This window comes from Hippocampus comes, unplaced genomic scaffold, assembly GCF_001891065.2.
Source record: "Hippocampus comes isolate QL1 unplaced genomic scaffold, H_comes_QL1_v1.1 scaffold186, whole genome shotgun sequence".
In the NCBI taxonomy this organism is placed as follows: Eukaryota; Metazoa; Chordata; class Actinopteri; order Syngnathiformes; family Syngnathidae; genus Hippocampus; species Hippocampus comes.
This window is the reverse complement of record NW_017806236.1, coordinates 2640145-2659887: the sequence shown is the minus strand read 5'-3', so window position 1 is coordinate 2659887 and position 19743 is coordinate 2640145. Positions and strand designations below refer to the sequence as shown.

Sequence of the window (19743 nt, the reverse complement as noted above, 5' to 3'; positions counted from 1 at the left end):
CGTTTCCTGTCTCAAAATGTACATTTTTATGTTTTTTTTGTTTTTTTTTTTTAAATGCTAAATATGGTCCATGTAGCTTGCATGAAAAGTATAGCTGATACAGTTCATGGATTGTCACAGTTACATGAATTGGAAGCAAGTTAAGTTTTTCATTTCTTGCTGAACTCATGCAGGGTCTGATGATATTACCAGAAGTCATGCTTACAATTGGTAACAGTGGAGGTGGAATCGGATGTTTTCAGTCTTTGCCAAGATCCTACTTCAGACTCCGGGCGCAAGACCATTTTTGTGATTTGTTTTTTTTTTTTTTTTTTTTTTTTTTTATTACGTTAATAAATTGAGGATGTTGAATCTGAAGTCTGACCAAGCACTGGAGTCATTATTTGACTATGAGGACATGCGTCACCCCCCCCCCCCGCTTCAAAAAAAAGGTTTAGTCCCATTTTTTTTTTCTTTTAAGGTGTAGTCAACTGGGATAGAGTCCAGCGGACCAGGATGGGTGTTATCAAAAACGGATGGATGGATGGAAGTAGCTACCCTGTGATGGAAAGAGGGTTTGGTCATCCTACGTTTAGGTTATTAACAATCCATCTATTTGTTTTTGCTCTTAAGCTAAGCATTTGTCTTCATTCCACTTTCAAAGAATGCGCCACTGCATAACCTCTCTCCATGGAGCTCTTTGTTCAGTGTGTTGTGTTCTTTACGCCATCACGACTTCTATCCCCTGGTGGAGCTTTTCTTCCCTTTCCAGTTAGTGTGACGCTTCTATTTTGTTGACAGCAAAGGACTTGATGTACATATCCATCTGTCTCGCCGGGGATCATGTAAGCCTGTGTTGTCAGAAAAGAAGAGGCCAGCATTCGCATCGTGAATAAAGAACACAATAGTAGCCTCTGTGCCCAGAAGAAAGTGTACCAGGCCCACAGCGCTCTCTGGTGATGACGCCTATTGATCATTCTTGTTTGAAAATGTTGAGCAGCAGCATATTTAGGCAGGCGTGGGCGTATTTTAAAGACGAGACGTTTCACGCGCTGACAGAGGACAATCAGGCTCACTGTGATCAGCAGTGATGAGATGAATATTTCTTGAGAGCGTAGCATTCCCATTCGATTTGGAGCGATGATGACGGCGATGATAGCAGCGAGGAAGTGACCTCACAAAGTACTTCAAAGCTGAGCGGAGGGCCTTCAGACTGGTCCAGGTAGAATTGAGCTGGGAGAGCAACGTATGCCGAAGTTCCGTTCCTCTGGATGCGAAGATGGAACGCGGCATAGTTCTCCCTAACATACTTGTAAAGTCACAATAAGAGAAGGCGGGTGGTTTGCTAAAGAGCTGACGCCGGACTGAAATGCGACTGAATTAAGTGAAACGTAAAGAAACACAAAAACATGATAATCGGTTAGTGAAATTAAAAAAAATAATAATAATAATAATAATTAAAAATCACGAAAATCTTGAAAAAGGTTGTGTCACTCGTGAATGTAATCAGCTAACATACAGCAGTGTTCTTAAAAACTGCATTTAGAGAGATAATAACAATCAGAGGGCGGAGTGGTCCAGTGGTTAGCGCGTCGACCTCGCAATGCAGAGGTCGTGGGTTCGATCCCGGCTGTGTGGAGTGTGCATGTTCTCCCCGTGGTTTTTCTCCGGGTACTCCGGTTTCCTCCCACATTCCAAAAACATGCACGGCGGGCTGATTTAACACTCTAAACTGTCCCTAGGTGTCAATGTGAGCGCGGATGGTTGTTCGTCTCTGTGTGTCCTGCGATTGGCTGGCAACCGGTTCAGGGTGTGCACGCCTACTGGCCGAAGACAGCTGGGATCGGCTCCAGCACCCTTGTGAGGATAAAGCAGATCGGAAAATGGATGGATAACAATCAGACTACGATGGCTCTGGCTTTGGACTCCATTGGATTGCGCAAATTATACTCGATCCATTGGGCCTGTGAGTGTTTTGTGACAAGGACAGTGCCTGTAAGATCCGTGAGACAAGCGAGAAGCTGCTTCAGCACGGCAAGACGAACAATGCGAGAAGACGTTATCAAGCGTGACACAAAGAAATAGGATGTCACTCTGTGGCCACCACATTGCTAATTGATTCAAGGTATGGCAGCTGACATGCACTGTGAAGACCTGAATAGCGATTCGGTGAGTTCCTGTAGCTAATAGCTCGCCATGCAAATTCCGAGTCAAGAATGCAATTAGACACTCTGAGACGCTATACTTGCTAATTCATTTACGTTCATTAAACTGCCGGCTTCCTCGCCAAATGAATTTCATGTGATTAAGCCGAGCCGACGCCGGAAATGGTAACGAGAATGATGAGCTGCCGCTCGCCGCTCCTTGAGTCAGCGGGGACACTGATGAAGCCTCGCTATGCAGCAGAGGAATTCCAATGTGGAAGTTTGACCACTAATTTAATCCTCTGCCAGAGTAAAGAACGAGAGCATTGGCAATTAAGTCACCATTCAGCGGAAAGAACAAACATTCAGCACCTCAAAGAATTATTTCAATTTAATGCCATATATGAATTTTCATTTGGAATCACGTTTAGCGATCCGAAAGGTTACATCACAAAAGCAAAGGGAAAATGTTTCCCTCCTAATTATTAAGGACACGTTCACTCGTATGATCCCCTTCAAAAGTATTGGAACAGTGAGGCAAATTGCTTTTTTTTTTGTTCTGTCGTCTAGATTTGCCTGTAAAGACTATTTTTATACTCATTACAGGTGTAACCAACATAAAACCAGAGAGTTATCTATGGCTGAAAAAAAACTAAGCGACCGTCGTTTCTGGAGCTTACCGGTAAATTGACATCGCATTACATGAACTATTTGCGTTCCTTCCAATGTGCGCGATAGCAGCGTTCACTAAACGAGCTGGAATCGATGCAAGGTTCTTTGGATAAAGTCCTGGTACAGTATATCCTCTTAATAGGATAATCCCAGTGCCCAGCATGAGCAGCAAAATCAGCCATGTTTACCAGCAGCTGATCAAAAAAAACTCTCGGACTGGCAAAAACTAATCGTGAGGCTTGCTCATGCATTTTGCATTTATTACAGTACGCGCCTCTGAAGTCATTAGCGTGATCTGCTTGCACACTGTAAAAGAGCAAAGCGATGAAGCTGCTAATGAAGAGCCAGGCAATTTTGTTTACATCTTCCAGTGTGAAATATATTCTGCAAGTGTTTATCGGGGTTTGACATCATTTTGTTCCATGTGAAGAGTATAAATTGTGAATTCATCTGAATATGCTAAGAGTTTGACACTCTGAATGCATTGCTAGAGGGGTTTTAAGTTACTGTGCAACCAATACTGGAAAGAAAGCCAGACTGTGCGAAAAGTAGAGGGATGCCTCGAAGGACATGCTTGGTTAAGATTTGGAAACAATCTATATTCAGTAAGTATTAAAACAAAATAAGTTACTGCTCTTGGAAGTCCATCCATCCATCCATTTTCTGATCCGCTTTATCCTCACAAGGGTCGCGGGGGGTGCTGGAACCGATCCCAGCTGTCTTCGTGCAATAGGCGGGGACACCCTGAACCGGTTGCCAGCCAATCGCAGGGCGCACAGAGATGAACAACCATCCGTGCTCACACTCACACCTAGCGACAATTTAGAGTGTTCAATCAGCCTGCCATGCATGTTTTTGGAATGTGGGAGGAAACCGGAGTACCCGGAGAAAACCCACACAGGGGGAGAACATGCAAACTCCACACAGGAAGGCCGGAGCTGGAATTGAACCTGGTACCGCTGCACTGTGAGGTCGATGCGCTAACCACCAGCCCACCGGGTCGCCCCGCTCTTGGAAGTCATAAAACAAAACAGTTTAAATATAACGAGAAAGGCATAACGCCAAGACTATCACAGTAAATAGTTCCTTGACTATCGCACCATGTTGTTAGTGGTTCAGTGAAAAAATTATACAGAACAGTGTCTGTGGCATCTCATAACTGTTTCCTGAAAAGAACACCAAAGCTCTTCAATTTATTTGTGTGTGTGTGTGTGTGTGTGTGTGTGTGTGTGTGTGCGCGCGCGCGCGCGCGCGCACACATATTATTGTACGCATCATCCGTTGTGTGACCACGGATTGGAAAATGAAAGAGACAATTTATTTCTAACAAAAGGCATTTGAGGTGAGTCTAGAAATTTCGAGGTGAGGAGCGGGTCTTGGGTGATGGCACACTCATTGCAAATGATGATCAATTCTGCCAGAGTTGTTTACGGTCAGAGTGGAGCACCTGAGGACAAAGCGAATCTCAAGGTGACGACGATGATGAATTTTCACACCCAAATCCTACTTTTAGGGTTGGGCCCACTTATCGAAACATGTTTAGGTAGTTTCTTTGAGGCATAAATCTACTCCTCATATTAACACACGTGGGTAAACTCATATTTCCATGGGAGCCATCGCTGTCAATTGCTCAGAAGCCGAGGCTGAGGTGGGAGTCAGTCTGAAATGGAATAAATCACTTCTGGAGCTTGGCTGTGTGCCGCAGGATGAGACTGGAGAGTAAAGCAGAGTGGCCATAAGGGCGAGTCATGCCGCCTCACTTTTTAATATCACCAGGCAGGCCCAAAAGGGAAATGGTGAATGGATCACTGAATTTGATTCAATCTGGCAAAGTGTGTCAAAATGCTGAAGTGGGAGTAAGTCACAAATGTACACGTGTTGACGTTCAAGTTCCAAGCATGTCCAAAGTTACTGTAGCAAAAATCAAGCAAGTCAAGTCTCGGACAACTTGATATTTTTTAAGTAATCACTAACGTGATGAAAAGTCGAGTCTAAGTCGATTGGTCGATGACCTCATCGATGTTTTTTTCAGGACAGTTCAGCAATCACCAACCATTTTTATGGCATGGACCGGTTTCATGTAAAAACAGATTTCTGACAGTTGTCAATGCCATCGGCGAATTGCAGATAAAACCAACTTTGAATGAGAGTAATAATAAATAAATCAATAAAGATATATCGCAAGAGCTCTGTTCGCATGCTGCTATCGCAGTGAGAGATGAAGCGGCTGCTGTCTTCATCTCTGATCAAAACAGTGTGTCCCCTAGCGGATACTCCATGAACTGCACCTTATTAAAAATAGTAATGCCGTGTCTTTTATGCATTTTTTTCACTTTTAAATTATCCCGCGGGCCTGATGGAACCTCCTTGGGGTCCGGTTCCGGCCCGCGGGCCGTATGTTTGACACCCCTGGCGTCGACTGTCTACTCTAAACCATGTGCCTTTAAATGTTATTGTTATGTCTCTTATCGAGGAGTTTCAAAACTTGGCCATTCTTTTTATCCCAAATAAATCCAAATGTAATAATCCTCAAAGCGCCCTCCTTCATACTTTTAACAAATGGCGCATTACCTTGAAAAGGCAGAATTTCAAATGTAAACATGGAAATCATGGAGTTCAAGTCTCAGCGATACCAAGTCAAAATGAAGTCGAGGCTTTGGCCAAGCGAATTAGTCCAAAAATGGGTGACTTAAGTCTGACTGGAGTCAATTCATGAGTCTCGAATCCCCCACTTACAGTATACTATTGAAATCACAAATGCAATGTCCATTGACAATTTTGCGAATAGGTGATTTCAGCTTGCCTTCGAGTTTGGAACAATGACAGCGCGACAGTGCGAGCTAATAATGTCAATATTAGCCCAGCAACTCCTCAAACATTAATGAGTTCCTGGGCTCGCGTTGCTCCACCGAGGCCTGTTAGATTTCACTGCATGATTCCACTCGCTCGCTCTTCCAGCGTCTGTTGTGCCAGATAGAGCTGCCACCATGTTTGCCAACGCTGCATTCCCGTTCCCGCGGCGCACGATCCAGACGCACAATAACTTTCATCATAAGGACCGCTTGATCTCCACTCAAACAGTGGATGGCCACAAAATGTGCCTTGAGCAAATACCTCAGGCTGTCACTGTAGCGTAGTCAATCTCTTGCGTAAATAAAACACTTCATGCTCACTTTTGATTGACATTGTGCTTTATTTCCGTAAGATGCCCTGTGGGTACCTTAAGCAGCGCCTGCATAATTATTGCTGACTTTACAACCGTTTAGAAATTAGTAGAGCCTCGTTTTTTTTTTTTTTTTTTTTTTTTTTACTGTGGCTACGATATAGATGTGGTATAAAAAGTCGACACACCCGCGTTAAAAAGCTGGGGGTTTTTTTGTGATATCACAAAATGACACCTAGTGAAATCATTTTGAAACTTTTTTCCACCATTAAAGGGACTTCCAGTGTGCACAACAAAACTGAGCAAATTAAAAAAAAAACATTTCGAGTCTTAGTATAAATAAATAACTGAAATCAATGTGGTTACACATGTCTGTACACTCTCTTAAAATTAGGGACGTCTGTACAAAAATGTCAGGAAAAGACCACTAGAACAAGATGTACTTGCGGTTAATCAGATGCACTTAAAATGATGGTGTGCACACTTGTGCAACCACGTAATCACAGTTTATGTTTTCTTACACAATTGATGAGATTTTCTTTTTTTTCAATTCAGTTGTACAGGTTTTAGGTCACATTAATCGTGGAGAAGTTAGATGACTCATCTTGGTCTCATTTTTTTTTTTTTTTAAATCACAAAAAGCTGGCATGTGAACAGGGGTGTGTGGACATTTTACATGCATTGTATCTGCATTAACATAAATGCCGGAGCGCCTGCTATATAAAAAGAAAGGCAGGAATAGAGAACATCACAGATTGCTGTTGCCAGTCCAAATTGTTTGTACGACGGAATTAATACTAAACCCACGACTGAGTATGTTCTCACATTCAATCCATATTGCGGTGACAAAAAAAAAAAAAAAATCCATGTCATGTCTGGGGTTTCATACAAATCATATCTGACAGCTTCCGGTTGTAACTGATAATTAAAAGCAGAATGAAAGGAGGTTTATTGCCTCTTGTTGAAAAAAAAAAAAAAAAAAAAAGAACCCTTTGCTAACTCGACTTGTGATCCTTTAGCGCCCACTAGTGTTCATAGAATAGCCTGCACTTTTTTAATGCTCTTGCACACCTAAGCCTTGCACATACTATTAGTCATGGTTTAAGTCCCAGCTTTTATACTGGAAAATCAACGCCAGGCACCAAACAGCAACCAGCCCATTTGAGAAATATTCAAGAAAAAGATGAAACACAGCTAGGATGATAAATTAGGGTCTCTAATTAGGGTTAAGGCGTCACAAAAGAGTTTCAAACTAAGTTTTAAGGCCAGGGTTGGGGTTTTAAACAAAGATTAGGGTCTAAAATCAGGTTAGGCGTTTCAAACGACAATTAAGGTGTCAGATTTGGTCTTCAAATTAAGGTTTCAAGACAACCGTTTCAAGCTAGAGTTATGGTTTTAAATTATGGTTTCAAGTCATGGTTGAAGCTTCAAATTCTGGTTTCAAGACAGGTTCAGCATCTGAAACTAGAGTTATGGTTTCAAATTAGGGTTTTACACTACCGTGGCGCTACAGTAACTCCCCGTGACCTTAAGCGGTGTTGAAAACGGATGGATGCATACACGAGGGTTGGGGTTTCGGGCGGGGGTAAGGTTGTCAAATTAGGCTCCAAAGATGTCTTAGGGTTTTAAACAAGAGTTTAGCTGTTAAACTGGGGGAATCATGGAAGTGTTTGGGTTTCAAACATGGGTGAAGGTGTCCCATTGGGGTTTCAAGATTAAATCGGGGTTGATTTGGGGGATTTATGATGGTGTGTCAGTTAGGATGTAACATTTTTGTCTGCAGGCTACTTCTTTCCAGCGCACATTCAACTGGCCTGCAGACACAAACCCGTGGACACACACACACACACACACACACACAGCTGTGAAAGCAGATGTTAAAAACAGATCCAAAGCTACTCAAGACTTGCAAGCTCCATCAAGGGAATTACAAATCAGAAGACTCGTCAACCTATCACAGGATGCACACGTTGAAAGCCAAAAAGCTGCAGCTTCCAGACATGCCAAGTGATGTGTGCGTGTGCGTGTGCGTGTGTGTGTGTTCGGTTTACTTCAGCACAGTCAGGCAAATGAGGTAGCTTCCTCTGAGAGAGGCCATTACATAAAACTATGCACAACAGTCACGGCCCTGAGGTTGGACAATTTAGAAAAAAAGTTTTGCACTTGTGTTTAAGTGAAAATACTTGCCTCCCAAGTACATGCAGTCATCTTAGCTCCACATGTTCAATTAAAGCCATCGATTGGATTTTCTAAACTGCTAACGTAGAACTAATAATGATTTAAAGTCGAATGTCAAGTGCACAAAAGAAAGAGCATTACAAGTTGTTACAGTTGTCAAAAAAAAACCATCTCAGTCTTCTATCGCACAATGCATAACATCGTAGACGAGCTAACTGAACTAGCATCGATGTTGCGGTAGACAAAACCCACCACGCAACGGATTCTGAACACAAATTGTGCACAAGACATGTTGGCAGACAACATCACAATACTCACGGGCATATGTTCTTTATACTCTGCAAAAAAAAGAAACATTTGTGCATCTCACACGATCGTTGCGGATTATGTGTCTCTGCGTTATGCTGCCGCCTGGTGGCCAAAGCGTGCACGCCACAAGGAGATGCATAATAAATCTTGACGAACAAACCGTTGAATTCTTGGCAGTCTCTTTAATTACATAATGACGGTATTGCTTTATTGTACAACACTGTAGCGTAAATAAATTAATTATCAATTAGGGCTGAATGATTATGGCCAAAATGCTAATGGTGTTTGTTTTGATAACTAATCCATCTCATCATGGCATCGAAAACACAAAACACACATTTTTACTGCACGATTCTTCAGCAAAGAAGATGTACCGGTAATGAGTTTTCAGTGAAAAATCAAACTTCTTAATGAACGGATTTTTATTTTAGAATAAATGATGATAAAAACAATCCAATGAAGCCATGAATTAAAAACTGACCACGGGCGAAGTGAATTTGGCTGATTGTTGGTTGAGAAAGTGCTTGATTAGATATTTTGATATCAATATTTTTTATATTTCATCCATCCATTATCCCAACTGCTTATCCTCCTAATGAGGTTTGCGGGCGTGCTGGAGACTTTTTCAAATGCAAATATCCCAGACAATCAGGCCCATTTAATTGTGGCAGCCCAAATCATCACAAATTACAATATTGCAGCCATTCTAGATCTATTTAAAATATGACCATGCATTGATATTTCATCATAAAAAAAAATACACACATTTTACATTACACACACAGAGGTGATTTAATTTTCCATTATTTTCTCAGGGGAAAAATTACTGACACTGCGACCGTAAAGCTTCCACTGTAAAAGAAAAAAAAAAAACAGTGAATAACACACACAACTGACTACTAAGGACCCAAGTGAGAAATAAAAGCGCTCGCGCCATTTCGTCAATGGCTATACAGTGTCTCATTTTAATACACTCCTTTCACAGTCTCTCTCTCACATACACAAACACACGCAGAATTAGAAGCTGAAAGTAGGTCAGTCCTGCAGAGAAATGTGAAAGTGAATAGTAAATCAAAACTATCAGCAGATGTTACAGAACCCCCCACCCCCCAAAGCTAAACTGCAGTTGTGAGGGAGAAGCGCACAAACACTGATGCCAGTTTTTTATGCCTCACACTTCAAGCTTAGAGTTAACGCTTGCCACGTTAAAACGTGATGAATTTCAAGTTTTAAGGTGATAGGTTTTTATGTTTTAACAGTAGGCTATCACATTGTCAGGTGATAGTTTTCACATTATAATGTGATAAATTTCAAGTTTTATACAATACAATACATCTATATAGAGCTTTCACAACAGCTGCAGCTGTAACAAAGCGCTTTACAGAACAGGTAACATAAAATAACAAAATGCATTAATATAACACAACTCCGTCAGATAAGACATAAGATATGATAAGAAACCTTTATTTGTCTCACAATAGAGAAATTCCCAATTTACAGCAGCAAAATTATGAAAGGGAGAAGTAGACGTATGTACAGTGTATATGTACAGTGATGCAATTGTTACCACTATTCCTGAACCGGAAGGAACTGTTTTGTTTTGTTTTGTCAAATATGGAAGTTAAATTTATCATGTTTCAACATGATAAATTATGTTTTAATGTGATATTGACATTTTTTTTCTTTGTTTTTTTGGTGTGGTAGCAATAAAGCTTCCAGACACTTACTTACCTGCTGTGCGTTTTAAATGAAGGCGGTGTCTCCTGTCTTCCTCCCACAACCTCCTCCTCTTTCCAATCTCAACCTGTCCACCTCAAAGGGTGGCAATGGATGGCTCGGAATAGATAAATGGATAAATAGACGCGCTAGCAGAGTGTCGTCTTCACTGAAATCAACAGTGACGTCCTCTCCTGCGACCCATTTATTTCTGCTCATGTTGGCATAATGGAGCGAGTGCAGGGTCCAATCATGGTGACAAAGCCAAGGTTACCACAGAGGACATGTCGGGGTGGGGGGGGGGGGGGTTCATATGGAACCACCACACACTGGAATTCAAGATTTTTGTTTAAGTAGTGCCATGTCTTGGCAAATTAAAAATAGGGCGCTAGAATTGAAGGAGGTTGGTTGTCTAAATCATAAGGTCTGCACCGTGGAAAGGTTAGGGCTCCAAAGTAGGGTTTCAAGCGAGGGATAGGGATTCAAACTAGAATTAGAGTAGTGTAAAGGCTTTTCATTAGGCTTTCAATACAGGGCCGAGGGTTTCAAATATGGGTTTGGGAGTCTAATTTTAGTCAGTATTTGCCGGTCCATCGTCCGTCCACGACATGGGTACCCTGCCGTCATCGTCCCTCCGCCCTTAGTCATATAATAATTGTCCTCCATCCCCATCCGTCCTCATTCTTTTAAAGCGCTCCGTCCCGGAACGCCCATATTAGGGCTTCAAATTGGGGTTAGGGTTGAAAATTAAGGTTTCAATCAAGGTTTGGGGCTTTAGATTTGTGTTTTCAAGACAGAGGGATTCAGGAATCAAAGTAGGATTCAGTTTTCACATAAGGGTTTCAAAACAGATTGAGGGTGTTAAATCGGGGTTGAAATAAAAAATTCCCCCAAAATTGTGCGTTTCAGAGTGAGTGTTTCAATAAAGGCTTGGGGTTTCAAGTGTCAAACTAGAATCCGAGTCATGGCTAGGGTTTGGAAGTAGGGTGTCAAGACAGGTTAGTGTTTCAAACTAAAATTGGGGGACTCAAAAATTATATATATATATATATATATATATATACACACACACACACACACACACACACACACACACACACACACAGTATATAATTCCCCAAAGACTGGTATGTAAATGCTTAATTAGAAAAATAATTAGCACCATCCTATCACTACAATCTTATTAGATGATATTCGAAGGCACAGAAATACAGTGTGATAAACATCGTCTTGGACTTGGCTACAAAATGAATCCATTGGATTTTGATTTTGTAGTCCGAACAAGACGATGACGATAGACTACATTGCGCATATGTGTACGTCACAAAGACGCGACACTGCGTCGACAAACAGGCCGTTTGTTTTGGTTCCGCTTCTGGTGGGAGTCCGATTTCATTTGAGGACTTTCTTCTGTCATGTGACGAGCTTCAGAATGGAATTTACCCGCATGGTGTTTGTGACCTTGTTATGCCTTTGTACACACGCAACCTCGCTGCCCAATTTCGTTGTGATCTTTGCCGATGATGTGGGTTTTGGGGACTTGGGGTGTTACGGACACCCCAGCTCGCTTACACCGAATCTGGACCGACTTGCAGCGGAGGGACTCCGCTTTACGGACTTCTACAGCACCAGTCCCGTCTGCAGTCCGTCCAGGTCAATGTGATAAATTGTTCTCTATTAACACAAACTACACTTATTTTATTTGCTTAACATTCTGCTGCCGCTTGTGGGAATAAAGCAACAGAAGATCATCGGCAACTGTGTCATTCTTTATACACCGACGAGAATATTGTGTTATTGTTATTGCCATTTCTATTTAGTAGATAAGTGGATAAATAAATATATCTTGTAATTGTGCAAATGTCATATGTTTAACTTGTTTTCATCATCGTTTTTAATTAATAACGTATATTTACACAAAGAGCGGAAGGAAAACAGTACAATACATCCTGATTTATATATAGCGCTTTCACAAAACAACTGCAGCATAACAAAGCGCTTAATAAAACAGTTAACCAAGTAAAATAATTAACACAACACATAACATAAAACACGGACAGTCGTGCAATTCTAAGCACTTTTCCCTTATACACTTTGTTGTTTAAAGCAGTTTGAGATGAAAGAGGAGAGAATCAAAGTGTCCTTTCACCCGTGGATCAGAGACGTCATGCTCAACATGTGCACACGTCGGCTAACAGTCAAGAATAAACACTGTAATACAAAATGTGCGTTGTAATTGTGTAGGACATTAAAATGCGTCTTCATTACACATTTCTTTAATTATTCAGTAATTACAGGTAATAGCATTTTTTTCAATTAATTAAAAAATAATAGTATTGTGTTTTTGCTTGTGGAGGCTCTCAGTCGTACAGGAAAGTTCCATCGTAGAAAGGGTTCTGTCAGTCGTCATCTGTACCTGTGGGTAAAAAAACAAAAAAAAAAAAGCAAAAAAGGACGTTTCGCTTCTCTCACAGAAGCTTCGTCAGCGTATTGTATTGTGTTTTTATATTACTTCTTTAGTAACCGATTATTAACTGGTGGAAAATAAGTATCATGATGAATAATTTAAAGTGTAATAAAATAGTTTATTTTAACTTAGCAAAATATTAGATTTAATTTTATTGTTAACTTGATTACATCGTGATTATTATTATTATTATTACTAATGACTTTAGGATTGTAAACACACAAATATTCTGCATTAATGCTTTTAATGAAAACAATCTTAAACAATCACAATACACAACTGTAATATTTTATAATTAAAAAAATGACTTTTTTTTATTATTTTGAAAGCCTGTCGGGACAAAATAAAAAACCCACAACAACATCAGAACTTTTTGGGGGGTTAATGAAACACTTAAAACATGTGATCGCAGTTGCTTACCGGTATTTTATCTCTCGTACTTGTTTTTGAATTGAGTTGTACGGTTTATAGCTCACATTAATGGTGGAGAAGGTTTTGAGATTATTTTTCTTGGTCTCATTTATTTACATCACAAAAACTTGTCATTTGAACAGGGTGCGTAGGCTTTTTATATTCACCGTTGTCCGTGCAGGGCGTCGCTGCTGACTGGTCGCTATCAGACCCGCTCGGGTGTTTACCCCGGAGTTCTGTATCCCGGTTCCATCGGCGGACTACCGCTCAACGAATCCACCATCGCCGAGGTGCTGAAGCCTCTGGGCTACGCCACAGCTGCCGTGGGGAAGTGGCACCTGGGATTCGGGCCGAATGGAATGTTCCTTCCTACCAAGCAGGGCTTCGATGAGTACCTTGGCATACCGTACTCACACGACATGGTCAGTGCTGCAAAATGTATTGAAACCAGTGAGACTGAAAAATTTCCGGTAAACTTCCATAGGAAGTTAAACTGGGGAATTTTTGAAATAATTAGCGAAATATCATATTTTGTTTTGTCCTAAGCAGACATCCATGTAAAAATAATACAATGAAAAATGTATTTGTATTAAAAATGCATTTCAGTTTATTTATTTGAGAACAAGATTGGCCAAATTATTTAGCAGAAGAGTCCATTTTTTCGAATGACCATGTTTTTTTATTTTTTATTTTATACATCAATTCTTTCAGTGAAGAACAAAATCTTGTAAAAGAAAAGTAATGTGGCATATTATCCATGTTGCTTCCCCCTGTAGGGTCCGTGTCACAACCTGACCTGCTTCCCTCCGGATGTTAAATGCTTTGGCCAATGCGACATGGGCACCGTTCTGGTCCCGCTGATGCACAATGAAGTCATCAAGGAGCAGCCCGTGAACTTCCTGGATCTGGAACGGGCATACAGCGACTTCGCCGCAAGCTTTATCACCACCTCGGTCAAGAAGAAGCGACCTTTTTTCCTCTACTATCCGTCCCACGTAGGCAGCCAACGACATATGGTAGCTTTTTAACTTGCTTTTTTTTACGTGTTTTACATGTTTTTCTGTGTCTCGCACCAGCACACCCATTACCCCCAGTATGCTGGCGAGGGGGCTGCCGGAAAGACATCAAGAGGCCCATTCGGAGACTCTCTGCTGGAGTTTGACAACACTGTTGGAAACCTGCTTGCCACCTTGGAAGAGAGCGGAGTGATTAACAATACGCTGGTGTTTTTCACGGCAGACAACGGGTCAGGAATTCACACATACACACACACACACACACACACACACACACGTTTTTAAAATTGGCACCAAAACTGTCATAGTTTGCAACTTTTCCCTCAATTTTGTTGTGTCAGGCCTTCGCTGATGCGCATGTCCCGCGGCGGCAACGCCGGAGCTCTGAGATGCGGCAAAGGCACCACATATGAGGGCGGCATGAGAGAACCCGCCATCGCCTTCTGGCCAGGCACCATCAAGCCAGGTGTGCTGCAATAACCCCACAACGTTCTTTCAATACAATCCAAACAGCGTTGCCAAGAGATGTTGCAGCACGACAATATTGAAGTTGCGCAGCTCTAAATTTGGACTTATGTAGCTGTGAATGCCCATTTTATTAAAGGAACGGTTGCTTATAACCCAGGAAGCACAATTTAGAGTCGATTGACTGTACTACATATAGCCTGAGTAGAGCTATCTGTTCCTTTGTTGTGTTCAGGTGTAACACGTGAGCTGACCAGCACTCTGGACATCCTGCCAACCATCGCTAGGCTTGCAGGAGCAAAATCGCCCCCAGTTGAGCTGGATGGTGTTGATATGACTGAAATCCTGATCAATCATGGAAAGGTAAAACTCTTAAAACATAATCAAAGTCCACCTGTTTTTGTCCATCTCAGGGAGCAGACATTTTGCCACTTGCCTTCAACTGAAAATTACATTAATGTTGCTCAGGTAACACCCAATCATGGGTCAGCTTCAGAAAACAGAAAAAAAAAATATGTCAAATAAAAATGTTGATGACAAGAAAAAGTAACATTAAAAAAATATCCAGCCATCCGTTATGAGTCGCTTATCCTCGCGAGGCTTGCGGGCAATATTAAAAATATATCATGGTAATCTTCCAAGAAAAAGGTGACATGTTTTTCAAGCAAAAGAAAGAAAAAAAACTGTTGCAGCCTTACTGGAAAAAAAGTCATCTTAAAAGTGAGAATGAAAAACTTAATCAAATAAATAATGCCAATGCAAGAAAATATGGTATAAAATATATAAAATATGTCAATATCAATTTGACAAGAAAAAGTCATTTATCCTGGAAAAAAGTTGATATCATAGAATGAGGAATTTTTTAACAGTTGAAATTGCATTCAAGAATACCTTGAAAGCCATGTGTTGATTTTTTTTTTTTTTGGCAACTTTGATTTGCAGAGTAAGAGGGAGGCTATGATGTTCTACCCTACTGATCCCAGTGAAAAGTTGGGCCTCTTTGCACTCCGACTTGGAAAGTACAAGGCACACTTCTTCACACGAGGTGAGCTTCATATCTTCAGTGCGGCGAGAATACTTGACCCAGGCTCCCCAATACGAACCCCAAACTCCAAATTTATGTACATATAAACATAGAAACTTTATAAATGTATATTATGTTTCCGGCAACCATGACAACCTCATTTCAAAGCAACTGTGGACAAAACATGATGCCAGGCGCAATTTTAAAGAAGGTTGTAAGGTTGTTTAGCCCATTGTGGCTATGAGCCTAGGAGGTTTGTGTGCCTTTTTGTTGAATCAATTGTCTTCATAACTTTTGACTTTCATTTATTGTTTTCTAATGCCATTTGTATGTATATGTTTCATGTCTGTGTTTGTGACCAGTTCTAATGGCTTTATTACAGCTGCAGCGGTTGTGAAGGCTCTTAAAAAAAAAATAAAGCTGTATTGTACTGTATTTCCTATAGTGTGGCTCTATCTAGTGGATGCGTAGTGCAACTGCAGCCACAACTGTAACTTCTATTCAATGCGCCTTATAATGCAGTGTGCCCTCCATATGAAAACAGTTTTAAAATAGGCCATTCATTGAAGGGGTGCCTTATAATCCGAAGCACCTTATACGTCAGAAAATATGGTAAGTATGGAAACACTGGCCACAGCAATTAGAGTGCAGATGAGAAGTCTAGTTCAAACAGGCCGAACGGAACTAAACCTGATAGTATTTAGAGTCGAAAATGATAGAAATGTTTTCGTCGGCATTCATGAACCCCTATTAGAGAGCATGTTTGAACAATTGAACCACTCTGCATTCGGACAGGGTCTATTTCAAAACTACATATAATTTTCCAAGCCCCTTCGGCAACCACAACCATCTTTCCCCTAACCCTGCTCGTATTCATCATCGTTGTTCCCATCCACCAGGTTCAACCTTAAGCAGCACCACCCCCGACAAAGAATGCTCAATGTTCGCCGTCCTTACCGCTCACGATCCGCCGCTGCTCTTCGACCTGGAGGCGGACCCCTCGGAGCATTACCCGCTAGTGCCGAGCGGCGAGACGGATATCCCGGCGCTGCTGGAGAGAATCAAGAAAGTCAAGGAGCGTTTTGAAGCCTCCATGTTGTTTGGAGAGAGTCAGATCGGGAAAGGAAGCGACCCGCAACTGGAGCCTTGCTGCAGTCCGCAGTGCAGACCGAAACCTCATTGCTGTCAATGCTGACGGCTCGTAACAAAAGTATTGCAAAAATCCATGAAGGAGTACAATTATCTTTGTTCATTCCGGTATTTCTGTTGACTCTTAATATTGCACTGTTTCTATGTTGTGTTTCTAATCCCACAAATACCACCAATAATATGAAGGCTCCCTCTAATGGTACGTGAAAAAAAAAAATTGATATTCAAACCGTGCATAATGTTAGTGACTTCCAACATTTGTTTTAATCCAGTGCAGTACATTTGTTAAGTACAGTTCAGTTGGATTTAACATTTAACGAAAATATGATTTGTTTGAAAATTGATTCTGGTACATTTTTAGGTAACATGGCTAAGTATTTTTTGAGGTTGTACTTGATTCAAAAAGTTATAGAAGCAGTGGCTTAAGTCACGTTTTAATTTAGTACCACAGCAGTGATAAAACAATAGCAATGTGCTGGCTAAATTTTTATTTTATTTTTTTGCCTGTGTAGATTCTCAGTCATGAAGTCAAGAGTTGTAATTTTAAGAAAATAGTCATGCTATTCAAACAAATCTGATTATGAATAAAAATTCAAATGCTACATGAAGAGAATAAAGTTATTGCACATTTTGAGAAGAAAATAATAGCACGTTGGTTCCATGTGTTGTCACAATAAAAACGAGAAGAATGGTTTTGGACATCAAGCATATATTTTATTCTTAAGACCAAATTCATGACAAAGCGGATTCTTTTTTTTTTTCCCTCCCTTGAGTTGTACAAGTTTGAAAGGTAAAAGATAAGATATGTTGCTCAGTCACATACTGTTCCCTCTAATGTATGTAGTATACACAATCACCCAAGCCAATTAGCAATGTAGCCACGCGGTACCTCATCGTCTCCAACACCCATTTTTGCCTGAGTTTTTTTTGTATCAGGGCACCAGCATTCACCGCATTATGTCCTAAATGTAATGCCAAAAATATGTTGAAACGTCCCAAATATTGCAGATCACATATACGAACGTGTTGTTCTTTGTTGTTGTGGTGGACTCTTGAATCCATGACATACTCAGTAGTTGAATAACAGAGGGGAAAAAACGGACACAGCACTACTTAGGAGTCTCTATGGTTATATACACCAGCAAAATGATAGCAGTGGGATGGATGAAAAAAACAGCCAAGCCCTGCCAAAATCCTACCAAAACAATTTCCATACAACTGATTGAGCATCTATACAATATCCTTGATAGCCATTCTACTAGTGCGCCGAATTGTGAGAATACTAGTACATGGAGCCTAAAATGCATATCAGTGATGTCGAATAAATGTTCAAACGTCCTTCCAATTTCACTGTGCCCTTCCCTCATGTACATAAGATATTAAATACTCTTCCTACTGGAGATTATATGACTGATGCTCACCCTCTAAACGCAAGAAATAAAACGTGACAGCACGTATGACGACCTTAATGATTTTTTTTTGTCCGCCTTTTTAATTAAAAGCCTTTTTTTTTTTTAAAGTTGGTTCAGAAAAAAAAACAAAAGACATGACGTTTTTACTACACGCCAGAACAGTCGTAGTGGAAATATGGCTTTTCAGTGGGCCTCTTGGCTGCCTGACAAACAGGAAACAAATGATCGTGTCACAACGTGAGCTGAGTGTGAAGTTTAAAGGGCAACACTGAAGAGAAAAAAAACCCAGAAAACCAGAATATAGTTGTGATGTGTATGAGGAGAAAAACTTATATCATAAGGGAAAAGCCAGATTTTTTTTTTGTTGAACCCTTTCATGCACCCTGTCACCTGATAACATAATAAGCTGTTCACTGTAGTGACCACTGTCCCTGAAAGGGTTACGAATAACTTCCCTATAATTTCAGGAAAAAATATGCAATACTGCAGAAAAAGGTCCTACTAATTTGAGAAAGTCGGAATATCACAAGGGAAAAGGTAACTTTTTTGTCCTATTTTTACAAGAACAATTTTTGACAGGAAAAAACGTTTAACCTGTGATGGTAAAAGTCCTAGTTGGGGGAGTAAAGTGTCCTATTTGAGAAGAATAAAAAAATTAAGAGTTTTCATGTGAAAAAGTCGAATTTACGTCAGTTAAATCACAATATTATTAGGGGGGAAAAAGCACTATATTTTCAGAAAAAAAATCCATATATTTCTAGATAAGAAAAATCACAATATTAATGAAAAAATGTATGAGAAATCTATTGTCAGCCACATAGCATAATTGCCTCAGTCATTTTAAAAAAATTGGGGGAAAACAAGAAAACTATTTTTTGAACACATATCGGAATCTTTTGTTGAGTCTTTTTTCCTTCGATTACTTGTTCACCCATCTGGTTGAAGTTTTTGTTACAATATCAATGATAAAATACCAAGGTGTCTGTTAAAACTAATTCAGTACCAGCCAATTCTAAACCAAGTCTGAAAAGACATAAAAACGTCTTTGGGAGTGAATGAGTTAAAGAGTTTTTTTTTCTTGTTTTCCAAAAAGAGTGAAAATTGACTTCAGCAATTCTGCTATGTGGCTGATGATATGAAAATGTGCATTATTTTAAAGTTGTAAATGACAAAAAAAAGTCATAACCTTGTGAGAAGATCATAATTTTGAGAGAATAAAGTAGTAAGTACATCCTCGGACAGAATTTTGGAACATGACAAGAAAAAAACGACTGCAACCTAATGAATATTAGGAAGAGGGCACTGAACTTCATGGGGACAACATCCGGCCACAATCAGTTCACATGGTTACCTCGCAGTGCAAGTACTGCTGTATTTTGTGCTCGCAGTTTCTGTTTTTGTGCAGATATTTTGCCAAATTTTCTAACCCTGCCTCCTACGAAAAAGAGTGTAAAGGAGTTAATCAAATCTATAACACTTGCCAGGTGTGTGAAAATAACTTCGAAACTGCGGGCTTCTCTCAATGAAAACATGGACAAATGACTAAAAGTGAAATGTAGCACTTTATTATATTATTATCATACCCTATGTTTTATCTAGTGCAACTAGGGGAGTGATTTTTTTTTTTTTTTAACCAGT

The 19743-nt window shown here is 40.3% G+C and overlaps 1 protein-coding gene across 1 annotated transcript; it reads left to right on the top strand.

Annotated features, from left to right (window-relative positions):
* The first annotated feature begins 11496 nt into the window (after nucleotides 1–11496).
* Nucleotides 11497–18862, top strand: arsa (arylsulfatase A). Its single transcript, XM_019857254.1, has 8 exons — nucleotides 11497–11814; nucleotides 13221–13461; nucleotides 13816–14034; nucleotides 14116–14285; nucleotides 14397–14521; nucleotides 14756–14883; nucleotides 15463–15565; nucleotides 16444–18862. The coding sequence occupies exons 1-8, from the start codon at nucleotides 11594–11596 to the stop codon at nucleotides 16737–16739; spliced, it is 1503 nt and encodes a 500-aa protein (XP_019712813.1). The 5' UTR covers nucleotides 11497–11593; the 3' UTR covers nucleotides 16740–18862.
* Nucleotides 18863–19743: the final 881 nt, after the last annotated feature.